Source organism: Gadus chalcogrammus, chromosome 12, assembly GCF_026213295.1.
Source record: "Gadus chalcogrammus isolate NIFS_2021 chromosome 12, NIFS_Gcha_1.0, whole genome shotgun sequence".
In the NCBI taxonomy this organism is placed as follows: Eukaryota; Metazoa; Chordata; class Actinopteri; order Gadiformes; family Gadidae; genus Gadus; species Gadus chalcogrammus.
In genome coordinates, this window is record NC_079423.1 from 12,312,342 (window position 1) to 12,326,284 (window position 13,943).

A 13,943-nucleotide genomic window follows, 5' to 3' on the forward strand; every position below is an offset into this window, starting at 1 on the left:
TTGTGTATAAGGGTTAGAGTCCTGAGTTTTGTTGAATAAGGCCTTTGGTCTGGGCTAGAGTCCTAGAAGCTGGGTTAGAGTCCTAGAATATTGTCCTTTAGGTCGGGTTGTAGTCCCGACTTGGGTTCCAGAGAGACTGTTGATCGGATCTTAAATACATTGCACTTTCAATTTTACTTACTAAAAAGCCTTTTTACCTTTCAATTTATTTTTCTCTTAAATACATTGCACTTTCTATTTTACTCATTTCTTGCATATGTTTTCTTTTACTTACCTATTATTTTATTTTATTGTATGACAATGTTTATATGTGAAGCACTTTGAGTCTGCCCTGTGTATGAAAAGTGCTATATAAATAAAGTTGCCTTGCCTTGCCTTGCTGAAGCACTTTAATAACACACACAAAGACAGAGACAAACACACACAAACAAGCCTCTTTCTCTCTCTTACAGATGGCACAGGAACAGTGGCATCACAGAGATAAGTTATTCACACACACACACACACACACACACACACACACAGGTATTTACACAGTCCTCCTTTCCAACTCTGCATCCACGACACTCTTAAAGAGTTCAAAGTTGTCATACACCACATTGTCGAAGCCAGGGGTAATGGACTTCCTAGTGGATGGACAGTAGGAAAACATTTTCTGCATGCTTCCAGCCACTTTGTCCTTGGAAGGGGTGTACCTCTTCCACTGTCCACCACAGTTTGGCACGTGGCAAGCCCCACATGGCCTTGAGGACTTGTTAGGCATGAATGCCTTCACTGTTGGTGCAGGAGGGACAAAGCTCTGGCTGTAGGATGTCCCACGAAACAGGACGGAGGGGGCCTGTGGCTGTGCGGGGAAGACCTGCAGTATGGGTGCTGCCGACACAGGGGGTGGGCCATAGGTCAACGCAGCGGGTGGCCTCGGCTGGAGGTGGGTGGGCGCAGGAGGCCTCGGCAGAATAATAATAATAATAATAATAATTTTATTTAAAGGGCGCCTTTCAAGACACTCAAGGTCACCTTACAGAGCATAAAGTTATAAGACAGAGGTTAAACATGAAGAATTAATAACACTCAAAAGACGACTAAAGTGAAGGGGGGGACCTCACTAACCACCACCAATATGTAGCACCCACTTGGGTGATGCACGGCGACCAATCGACGCCCGAACGCTCACTACACACCAGCTTGAGGTGGAGAGTTAGGGATGAGGTGGAGAGTGAGGGAAAAGAACATTTAAACTATCGACAAATTCCCAGTAACAATCCGTCCAAGAAACATAGAAGACAGTGTGGGGAGACAGGACGGAGAGACTGTCAGGCGCTTGTTCACGGAGAATCATGCGGCCCGCATTATATAAGAAAGTTTCAAAGCTAAGACAAGAGGGAACGAGGGGGAAAAAAATTGTCAATACCCCAAACTATGCTCCTGTAAGGGGGGCACAGTGTAGGGATTAGCAAAAAAAAACACCTCAACACATAAGCATCACATCAAAACATCACAAACGCATATGGGAGGGGGGAAGGGGCAGGGGAGGGGGGAGGGAGTCCAGTAGGCGGTGAGTCCAGGGGGGGTGTGTGTGTACTCAGTCTTGTGTGCGTGTGTGTGTGGGCTCAGGGACTCCATCTCCAATGGACCCAACAGTGTCTCTCCGATAGCTGGTGACGTGGGCCGTGGAGATGACCTCGAAGAGTTCCGACCAGAGATAAAGTTCACAGGAGGTGGGGGGAGGACTTTGTGGGGGGAAGGGTGGCAGGGCATCCGTCTGCATAACAACCAGGGAGAGGAGAGATATCAGCCTTCCAAGGCCAAAGTGGGGGAGCCGAATGAAGATAACGATTGCTTTGGGTCAGGCCGACTCTGCAATTTTTGCCAAACTTAGAGTCTCGCTGGTACTCTCTGTAGTCTTCCATTTCCAGAATCCAAAATCCAAAAAGCCAAAATAGCCGAAAAATTCGTGGTCCGTTTAAACCCGGTCCAACTTCACCACAATGGTATCTAATTTGCGATTTAGTTCGCGATTTAGCTCGCCCGACGCATGAGTCTGTGAGTCGGCCATCCGGCACAATCCAGCAATGTTGGATTGCAATCCAATAATGACGGGCAGCTTTTCAAAAGCCGGATATGCTGCCATCACCTTACTAACTTTGAGATAGAACAGGAACCCGCAACCTCCGAACAGCAGGAATCCTGCTATCATCATCCCAATTATGTAGACGTCTTCAACATCCTCGACGGAAAGTATGGCGAGACACAGGGGCCTCAACTCCTTCCAGGAGTCCAGCATGTATCCCGCCGCGAACGTTCCGTCAGGGCAGGCGGGCTCTCCTTGGCCCTGTTTTCTCGTCGAGAAAATTTGATCAATAGCGTTGAGAGACCAGCCGATCAAATCCATAATTTAGGTTTCGGGTAGAATGCAGAGAAGAGGCAGCACAGAGCAGAGACAGAGACAGAGACAGAGACAGAGACAGAGACAGAGACAGAGACAGAGACAAAGAGCAGGGGAGAGATAAGGGCCGGGAGCGGCAGAGGGAGCAGAGAGAGATGCGACCGCCTTCGTTGGAGGCAGAGTAAGAGATCTCAAGAATGGGGGTGGGCGCAGCAGGCTTCGACCGGGTGGAGGACGACAACCCAGTGGGCTGAACGGGTCGGTTCGCGGGAGTCACAGGCTCTGGCTCATCAACAAATAATCTAAACTACATCGTGTGATCAGTATTAAAATACAATCTTAAAATACACGTGTGATCAGTATTGATATGAGGTGTGTGCTATTTGCTTTCCACAGCCAACAGGTGAAACAAAGTGCTTATGACAACTTACCTCCGCTTCTCACCACGTCTCTTTCCAGCCTTGTGATGGATGAGCAGGTACTGGACCTGAGGCCGGTCTGGCGGAGGGTGGGATGTTGGCAGCGCTGGAGCCTCCGGGAACGGTGCGTCCGACAGCACTTTCAGGTGAGGAGTCACGTTGTGGCAGAAGGAGCAGTCGCTCCTTCTGCCACTTCAGCAGCTCGTTCTGCTCTCCCTGCTGGCAGTACTGGAACAGCAGCCACACCAGCCAGCCGACATCATTCTCCACAAGCCACCTGAAGGTCTGACCGGCGTACTACCCGAACGTGATGACTAGCTGACCTTTCCACAGCTCAGCCCCCGACCTCTTTGCAGCCGCCTCTGCTGTCTTGAGATCCAGCCATTTAGGGTCAACAACAGTGCTGCTGCGGGCCTCTGCCACAGACCTTGCTGCCTCTGTACAGTACAGCCTGGCCTCTCCTTGCCGGTACAAAATGATGTTGGGGTACTGGTGTAGCTGTTGATGGCTGACCAGCGATGGTTTAGTGGCCAAGCTCTTCCCGCAGACATCACAGGTAAAGGTCTCCCTGGCGATGGCATGGATCTTCAGATGCCTCGCCAGGTTGGACTTTTCACTGAATGTCTTGTCGCACACGGTGCACTGATGTGTAGGCTCCTCCATGTTCCATCTGGTACAGTAAAACATGAATAAATGAGTACAACAAAAAGCAGATCATTTAGATTGACAATATGTAGCCCTTTATTATACAGAAATGTGCTGTTGGTGTATTAGCCTAGGACAACACGCTCGCCAGATTGTTATCTATGTTGTTAGAAATTAGCTGCTTTTTACCAGGTATGCAGCGCATCCCATGCAACAAGGGATTAACACGGTCGCCAAATTGCTTTATGTTACACTTACTCTCGCATCAGCTGTTGTCTAAACAGTCACATTTACCCAAATCAACACATATCCACATCAAATTGTCCAAGAAAACGTTGATTGTCGCCGAAAAGCAACAAGTTTGCAGGTATGCGACGTAGCCCTTATATTACTCATTGTAAACAGTGTCGTTAGCCGCGCCTAGCTATCGTTACAAAACACACATCAATCAGCTTATTATTTCAACGACCCTTGGGTACATACAGTCATGCCATACACCGTTGGAAAGTTTAGATTGCCACGATTAAAAGGAGACCACCCACGAGTAATATGGTTGCTCACAGACAAAACGGCGATAGGTTTCGACCGTGTTATGACACGGTCGAAATCTTTTCTCTTTCTACAAAATCGAAACAGCTTAATACAAACCTTAAAAAAAGGTCTAATTATTAACTAGCAAACGGTGAAGGGGATACAATTTACCTGAGTGAATCCTCCGTTGGCCGCTTCACCGAACTAGTGGCAATGGCCGCCTTGATTGTGAATAGAAGAAATTAGCTAATGTATTCCGATCCTCGCTCAATGATTGGTCTGTTGGGCGCTCAACCATTGGCTGAACGCTGCTCAACTCTGCTCAGCATTGCTCAACCATTGGCTGAAGGCTGCTCAGCTCTGCTCAACATCGCTCAACCATTGGTCGGCTGGGGAATACCAGGTGCTGTAAGCTTTTTCTTTTTCCACTCGAGCTCATTGCCTACCGTGACCTGATCTTTACTGCCAAACGTTTGAGAGAATTTAAGCAACATACAAAGACTGACATCGTCTCTCTAAACTGTTTTTGTGAAACATGCGGACGGTATAGTGATAGCCCAGACAGCAAAAGAGCGTTGAATCAACGGTGAATCAACCTTCGCATTTTCAACCAAAACATGTTGAATCAGCGTTGAGACCGGGTGTCGATTCAACGTCAGTTTGCTCATACTGTCCATCGTCGATTCAATGTTGAATGGGAGACGAACGACGACGGCGCGTCGATCCCTTTTCAACCTTTATTCAACCAGTGATTATGGTCGAATTTAGGTCGATTCAACGGCAGTTTGCTCATACTGTTCCAGGTCGATTCAACGTTGAATGGAAGGCGACCGACGACGGCACGACGATCCCTTTTCAACCTTTATTCAACTAGTGATTATGGTAGAATTTTGGTCTGTTGGTTCTTCACTCACTGATTTATTTAAAGGACATCATGATATGACTCTACAATTAAATTAGGATTTTTAGGCTACTGAATCTCCTTCAAGGCTCTAATGAATATATGAATAAACCGAACATAGGCTATTGTTGTCAAACATATTGTAGCGGCGGCCAAGAAACGCACAGGCTTTATTTAACTGTAGTTCTGCGCCCCGTACACCCCTCGACGCAGACTACTTTTATTAAAATCCTCTCACATAGAGCACCCAACAAACAAACATGACACAACAACGGTGGTGACAATAATGAACAACACAACGTGATAACCGAACACGAACAACCCAAACCCAATAGGGGTTATGCGGAGCGCCCAGCGTTCAAACCGGAAAACAGGTGTAAACGGGTCTAATCATTTCCGCTTTTCACTTCCGTACACTGGTTGACTGCAGCGGTAGGTGATCTCCTGGTAACTTCTAAGTTTCGCTTTAGTGTATTCTATTTAGTATTTAGTATTCCATTTCGTGTGATTAAAATTTCATTTTAACATTTGTGAAATTAAAATTTCACAAATGTTAAAATGTTAAAATACCAGAAACGGCAACATCTGAACAGCAGTTTTTGTTGTGTGCCGAGCAGTTCTGTGTCGGGGAAATTTAACTCTAGCGTAAGTTTCCACCAGTTTCCAAAGGATGAGTCAGTTAGGGCGATATGGGTCCGAAACATTAGGCGTGATAAATTCGTTATAAGGAGACACACCACTGTCTGCAGTCGGCATTTTATGCCAGAAGATGTCGTTGAAGGTGGCCGACGCCGTTTGAAACCCGGGGCGATTCCGGTGTTGTTCGCCTGGAACAACTACAACCTGCCGGTCACTCGGCCAAGCGTGTGGCAAAGGACACAGCGGCAAGAGGAGGAGGAGGATGAGGATGAGGGTGAGGTGCCGATCGATGCCAGCGTGGCTTTGTGTCACGACTACGATAGCAGACCAGAACCTGCATTTATTGACCTGGCCTACGAAAAAATCCACGCACAGCAGCAGGTCATCATAGAGCTACAGAGGCGACTGGAGGAGGTTTCATTGGGGCAGAAGTTTGGACTTGAAAGATACAAGACCTCCGATGAGGACATCAGGTTTTACACGAGGTAGGAAACGTTAATTCACTTCAGTGAATTCTGCTACTCCTTCTGTGTGTGCCAGTTATTCTGTCAATAAAGCTTCACTACACAGGAAGCTACTAGTTGTGCTAATTTCACATGGCAATCAACATAGTCCACATTTTATGCACATATATGTATATGTATTGTGTGTTAAAAGTTATTGAATCTGTGATTAATAAGAAGTCTCAAAATCCAAAAGCTATGCCTACAAGATAGTTGAAGTATGTTGCAGTGATATTTTCTATTCTATTCTATTTTTCTACTTGATCAATACCCCCGAAAATTGTATTTTGTGTGGCCCAGACAGTTACTTGATCAATAAAGGATAGAAATCTGCTCATGATGTATGGCTCCAATCCAACATGTTCTTACAATTGCACCCCCCCCCCCCCCCAGATTTGCCAGCTACCGCCATTTCAATGCATTTTGGTTGCATCAGGTTGAACCTGTCAGTAGGAGAATTGTCCGTGTTGGACAGTCTTCGTCAACCACAGTTCCTGATGAGACTGCTGACCCACCACGTAGACCAGTAAGTAGACCATCTGATTTTCTGTTTGTCTATGTTGTGAATCGCGAGCAACACCAGCCACCCCGCACACAGTCTGTTCAGCCTCCTGCCTTCTAGGAGAAGGTACAGGATCCTCCACAGCTGCTCCACCAGACTCTGTTTCATACACCAAGCGGTTAGAATGATAAATTCTCTCCCCTCACTCCCCAGCCACATGCTTGCACTATTACAGCTAGTCCCCTTGCACTGTACACTGCTGCCCTTCCTCTATACCTACTGTACATACCATGTCCATATTGTACATTGTGTATACTTACTTACTGACTGTCATTCTGCACTGTCAATGTCACAAAGATCTTAGTCTTATGCTGCTATTACGAACTGCATTTTTGCAGAGTGGGAAACGTCATCTTGATTCCTTTGTATATCTTGACATGTGAAGTACGACAATAAAGCCACTTTGACTTTGAATATTTTCGATGTAGTGCTATGCTGTTACAAACACATTTGTCTTACACAATGTACTTCTTTCTTTGTACATTCTTACTAACAGAACCGCTGTCTACCGCTGATTGATGAGCTGTTCCTCTTTCTGGTCTATCTGTCTCTGGGTCTGAAGGAGAGGGATCTAGCGGACCGCTTCAACGTACATCAATCAACTGTTAGTAGAACAATTAGGACCTGGGCTAATTTTCTCTACACAGTTTTGGGTGCTGTGGGCATTTGGATGTCCCCTGATGCAGTCCGTGCCATGATGCCTGACGTGTTTGAAAAGTACTCTGACACACAGGTGATAGTAGACTGCACTGAACTAAAATGTCAGACGCCTTCCTCGCTCCTTTTGCAGAGTGAGATGTACTCCCAGTATAAGTCTCATACCACAGTAAAGGGAATGATTGGTGTGTCCCCGCACGGTGCTGTCACCTTTGTGTCAACACTGTACTCTGGTTCCATTAGCGATAAAGAACTGTTCAAGCAATCTGGAATCATCCCTCTACTAGATGAAAACATGGCTGTAATGGTTGATAAAGGCTTTTCAATTGATAATTTAGTACCGGGCAAAGTACACAGACCACCTTTTCTGGGAAGGAACTCTCAGCTGTCTCGTGAAGATGTTTTAGCTACTCAGGAAATTGCCAGGCTGAGAATACACGTGGAGAGAGTGATTAGGCGCATAAAACAAAATAAATTATTCGATTCCATCATCCCTTTGACTATTAATGGTAGTATCAACCAGCTTTTCGCAGTAGCCTGCCTTCTATCTAATTATCAGAACAAACCACTGGTCAAGGCGTGGGCCAAATAGATGATCTAATTTACCCAGGGTTTCCCACAGCACTTTACAGCTTAGGCGGCCGCCTAAGCAACACACGCCTGCCGCCTTAACTACGTTGTCATAATTTTTTTTTTAAATATTTTAAAGTTCAAATTGCACAAATTCTTTAACTGTTCTTGTTTCAGTTGTTATTTTGACAATGTTGTTTAGCAGCCCCCCCCCCCCCCCCATTCTACCTATTGTAAATACATGAAAAATGATTGAAACAGAAAATGATTTTAATGAAAATGTTTGTCAATTAAATGTTGTGCTCAGTACCTAACGTCTGGTCAGGTACTTGGGCATGTAAATCTTGAAAAAGAACTCGTCTGCCTTCTGTCTAATTACTTTTGTGACCTCTGGGTCAACAACTATTCGTTGGACCAGCATGTCTTCTTGGGCACAAATGACAAAATCACACCATGTCATTCCAGTAAGCATAAGTTGCCCCTGCACCTGCCAGTAATATGTGTGTGATTCTTTTAAGAGCAGTGTTCCCTCTTTCATGTTAAGGTACTTGCAATCTACATAGCTGTTAACATTGGGGCACTTGATCTCAACTAGGCCAAAAGGTGGCTGTGCAAGAGGGTCAAATACAAGGCCATCTGGTGAGGTGCCTAGCCATGGGGCATCAGGGTGAATAATTAGGCCTGTAGGCATGTAGTTCACGTTCCTGATTTTGCTGTATTCTTCAGCTGCTGTGAACTCCATATCTGCACCTGTTTGAATAGAAGATGTTTCTAAATTTGAGTTGAATGATCGCAATACAGTGATCATAATGCAAATTATTGTAATTAGGAGATTGATGTCATTGAAAGGTAACGGTTAATTTCATTTAGAAATGGACAGTTATGTGTGTGTGTGTGTGCACCTCTTTTCATCTCTGCTGTCTGCCTTGTTCCCTTCAGCATGCGTTCAGCCAGTGACTGTGCTGAGCATTCTCCCCTCACAAAACACACCTCTCTAAAGTGAGAGGAGGTTATTCTATTCCTGCGCAGCTGATGCCACTCCACATTTCCACCCTGCTCTCTGGTTGCCTCTTCAATCTTTCTGGTCATTTCTAATGTAACAGTCAAACTTTTCAGATGAAAATTTTGTTCGTCTGTTAGTGATAACTCCAGCATGTCTGTCGGGGGAAGCTGATAGTCATCAATGGGTAACTTTGGGAAAGGTGGAGCATCCATGTGGATTGTGATCACTTTAGTGGGTAGTATAGGCTGCTGATAAGACAGAACACTTCCCTTTTGGGCTAAGCCAAATGATGTCTCCACCAGCGTTTTCTCAGGACTTATTGCCATAGTTGCTATGAGGGGCCTCTCTTCTATAGCAAAGTCCTCGTATGTGTCCTCAATGCATAGCAGCCGAATATCAAAAGGGTGCCCATGCACACCCTTGGAGAGTGTACTTCTATGAAACAAAGTGGTAAAGGTAATATTCTACTATGAAAAGGTTCCAATTATAAAAGTAAAATATGTGGTATGCATAGTCTAATGGTTTCAGTAACTGCTCGTGACCTCCAAATACAGTGATATTGTTACAAATCATAACCTGCTGTGCCCCAGCTAATGTTTACATGTATGACCTCAGTGACTACACCTCACCTGATTCCTCCTTCCATGCACCTGTTAAGCCTGGGTCTTGTAACAATCATGCTGTTTACAGGCCCGGGTTTTACTCCCTTATGAAGTAAAGAGTCGCCATTATATTACGCTGCACCTCTAATGCTTCTAACCTTAGATCACTATACTTTATTTTAGCAAATTACTATTTTATTGCAGCACACATAGCCTAACTATTACATACATATACAGTGCATTTGCCTCAACCCTTACTGCAGTTCTGGGCTTGTGCCATTGTTAACAATATCACCTTCTCTGGCAAAAACATCCCCCTTTCCACATCCGTCACCAACCTCGGTGTTAAAATGGACCCACAACTTAATTTTGACACCCACATCAAACACCTCTGTAAGACAGCTTTATACCACCTCAGGAACATCGCCAAACTCCGCCAATCACTCACCCTGGCTGATGCAGAGAAGCTCGTCCATGCCTTTGTCTCCTCCAGGTTGGACTACTGCAATGCACTCCTCATTGGGATCCCTGGCAAGAGCATCCAGAGGCTCCAATACATTCAAAACAGTGCTGCCAGGGTCCTGATGAGGGTGCGCAAGCATGACCACATCACCCCCATCCTGAAATCACTGCACTGGCTCCCTGTCTCACTCAGAATTGAGTACAAGGTCTCCCTCCTCACCCACCAGTGCCTTCACGGACTTGCCCCCCTCTACCTTCAGGAACCCCTCACCCCCCCGACAAACTCACGTACACTCCGTTCAGGATCCACTCACACCCTCCAAACCCGACATACAAAGCTGTGCACCATGGGTGATCGGGCCTTTTCTGCTGCTGCCCCTAGACTATGGAACGCCCTCCCTGACCACCTGAGGGCTCCACAGACTACAGCTCTTTTTAAACGGAACCTCAAAACCCATCTCTTTAAAAGAGCATTTAGCTAAACTTTCTTTGAGGTTCCCCCTTTTTAATAGTTTTTTTGGTATTTTTTTTTCTCTGAAGCACTTTGAGATTCTTGAATATAAAGTGCATTATAAATACAATTTATTATTATTATTATTATTATTATTGTTGTTCCATTTCTGTACAGGCATGAACAGGGGGGACAACCTGGATATTGAGCTCGGAGTAATGAGCTGTCTGAAAGAGCAGTGCAGCAGTGTGATTGCATACTGCTGTGCCAGCTTTGCATGAACACTGACTTGAGGTCATGATGACGGGATCTGAATCACGAAGCACTATCTGTATACAATACACAAAGAGACAATTGGACAGTTGGCAGAACAGATACCACTAAATTAAGACAAGGGGCTTCCTACAAGTCTACCACAATAAACATATATTGCTCAGTACTGGAATGCCTGCCACTACAGGGTGTCAATAGTTGCAAGTAGTAGCAATTGCAAAAGGGGAGGAAACCCATATATATAGCTTTTGAATGTAATGTCATGGCAAGTGTCCTAATGATTTTATCGGTATAGTGTGTGTGTGTTTAGTATACAAAAATTGTTAACCATACGAGTAGAGGTATACCAAATATGTGTCGATAGAAATATTTACTGTCAATCAACTTTGCACAAATTACCTTCTTTCACTAACAGGTAGACTATAGCCATTTATCAAGTGTCTCAGAAGAATGTGTTGTATTTGTGAATATGGTGTTTACATAGTTGAGAACATGCTGGTGGCCAAATGAAAGCAGTTGCAGTGTAAATATATTCATTCTGAGAGGCTTGATGAACGCATTCTGTACAGTCATTGAACTGAAACAGACAATTTAACAAACCCATCCCTGAACATAGCCTACGCTCAAGCTGTGTGGTTTTTCATTCTTCTGCATGGACCTGTGACAAGCTGCTCTGACAGTGACAGTACCTCTCAACCTGTCTTTGTTTGAAACTGGTGGAAAAGAAGTTACAGCATCATTTCATTCATTCATTCATCACAGTTGTCTTTATACAAATCAATGTTTTAGAAATCTGAAACACCTGCCAGAACGGTAGCAGCTAGTCGACATTAAACCTAGCAGCTATCCTAGTAGAGTCTACTAGGATAGTAGTGTCTGGTCTTATGCGTCTACTAGACACATACGACCAGCGTACCACGTCGACAAAGACCAGCTTAAACACACAGGACATCGTAGTAATTATACTGTTGGTAGTATAAATCCATCGCTAAAATGCAGTCTTCATCTGATTGTCTTAATTGTCTGTGAGCAAAAATACTGCTAAACTAACTGATAGCATACAAGTACACAACTAGGCTACTTACAGTTAACTAACGCTAACGAGCGCTATTAGCAAAAGCTACAAATGTAAATACTTTCATAATTATGAATAAATGAGGAGGCGTAAAACTTAAATCCCTTGTCTAACAGAGTCCCCGGGGCTCTGGACGTCCGTTTGGCAATACTGTGCACATCGGTAATAGTTGTTCGGGGTAGCTCCTGTAAACACCGGCTGTAGAAGGTCGCCATAATGAACTCAGCTTATTGAGAAGCGGACGACCGGAAGCCAAGACCACTGTTTTGTAGAACCCGGAAGAATGTTGCGCATAAGGCCTATTAACCCTATTATTCTAACGAATATAATTATTATTTACACACACACATTCATTCATGGTCGAGGATCCTGCGGCGCCTGAAAATAAATAGAGGAATATTAACATAAGCGGTATGGGCTAAAAAATGAGTCCAGCAATACGACTGAATGAGGTTTGTTTCAAACTACACCATGCGTCCGTGACTTGCATTGTATGGAGCCAGTTTCCTGCCATAATTCAAACCTGAAAAAAAAAGTTTCAAAGGCTTGTAAATCTGGATATGAAAACTCAACACCTTGTAAAAAAGGTTTTGCAACACTGAAAAAAAGAGATTATAACCTGAGAAAAATTTAAACAACTGTAAAAATGATTTTGTGTTCTATTTTATCTTCTTCATCATCATTTTCACCAACACATTTTCAAAGTATTCTTTTTTTTCACAAACATGTTTTCAAAGTTCAAACAATATCACCAGCGCAATAGGAAAGATGCTCACAGCGTCTATTAGAGACGCAATAGGAAAGATGCTCACAGCGTCTATTAGAGACACACACACACACACACACACACACACACACACACACACACACACACACACACACACTAAACAATGTTCCTTATACAACACTACTTAATAGATAACACAAGACAACCCAGAACAAGCGGCTATAATCAAGCACAGCCGCATCTGTTCAGATGAGCCCTGCTGTCCCTGGTGCTGATTCTCAGCGTTAACGAACGCGATAAAACAACAACTTCATTTGATTGACCAATGCAACTTATTCCAGACAAACAATGTACAATTAGACATACAATAACACAAAAAATAATAAACGGACACCTCAGGGAACAGTAATGCCACACCGGGAGGTGGGTAGCCTACTTTACTCACCCTGTTTGTAGATGAAGGCCATTCTCCTGTCTTTCATGGTGGCGAAGAGGTCAATAAGAGACCCAGGGGTTGTTCAGGGTGCATGAATCTTTACGAAAAAGAAGACATGGCCAGCGAAATAGTAGCTGAAGTTCAGCGCTACCAGTCGGTGAGGACACAGTTCTCCTCATTGAAAGTGCGATAACCACTCATCTTTCTCTCCGTGCACGCAGCTGAAGCTTCGGCATTGGCCTGCATGTCAGATTCAATTTTTAGTTGCTGCCCATGTGGCAGTTTGGTTTCATTTTACTAAATACTCTAAATCTCAACCCTCCATAACTGCACTTGCTTATACGATAAAATGATAAAAGTGCAAATCTCCCGCTATTTGTTTACGTTGACGTTGATGCTTTGATTTGATTGGTGTGAAGCCAAGTGGCTTCCCTTTGCACCCTGCTGACTAATCACAGTAGGGCAGTGTCATGACGGTTGCCTCACCTGATAGGTTAAACCTTCTTATTTTTCTTCACCAAGGGATGCCATCTCGGGCTGGCTTCCTCACGGACATACAGTGTGCAATGTCGTGTTTGACCGCGTATTCAGTACTTACAATTTAGAGGGGCGCTGTTTCGCACATTTTGAAATTCTCAATGAGACGAGAAAATGTGGAAGAAATGACCTCAACACAGCACCAAAGAATAACCAAAACTGTTAATATTAATGTTTTTATTGGATGTCTAAAAAACATAAAAGAATTCTCCGACACTTTAACCATTGACCTTGGTACAAACATTTAACATCACACACACACACACACACACACACACACACACACACACACACACACACACACACACACACACACACACACACACACACACACACACACACACACACACACACACACACACACACACAGTGTATTGCAGATAATTAATTAATTCAGATGTCATAATAATCGTTTACATGGATAAGGATTCCTACTGAATAATTTACTGCCGTCTCTATTGAACTAGTGATTGTTTTTGTAACAGTGTACCGTCGGACCTCAGCAGCTTTCTCACTCCTTACGTGCTACTGTATAAATGCTGGTTTTGCGGCGGCAATAATTGC

The 13,943-nt window shown here is 44.3% G+C and overlaps 1 protein-coding gene and 1 non-coding gene across 2 annotated transcripts in view; both read left to right on the top strand.

The window, feature by feature from the left end:
• The first annotated feature begins 5,516 nt into the window (after positions 1-5,516).
• LOC130393475 (uncharacterized) lies at positions 5,517-8,770 on the top strand. The gene is made up of 4 exons (XM_056604160.1): positions 5,517-6,006; positions 6,418-6,550; positions 7,083-7,544; positions 8,753-8,770. The coding sequence occupies exons 1-4, from the start codon at positions 5,642-5,644 to the stop codon at positions 8,768-8,770; spliced, it is 978 nt and encodes a 325-aa protein (XP_056460135.1). The 5' UTR covers positions 5,517-5,641.
• Positions 8,771-13,941: 5,171 nt separating this feature from the next.
• LOC130399458 (5S ribosomal RNA) overlaps positions 13,942-13,943 on the top strand; it is a 119-nt gene continuing 117 nt past the window's right edge. Inside the window, exon 1 of the ribosomal RNA XR_008901968.1 lies at positions 13,942-13,943. This exon is cut by the window's right edge and continues 117 nt beyond it. This is a non-coding gene — a ribosomal RNA (5S ribosomal RNA).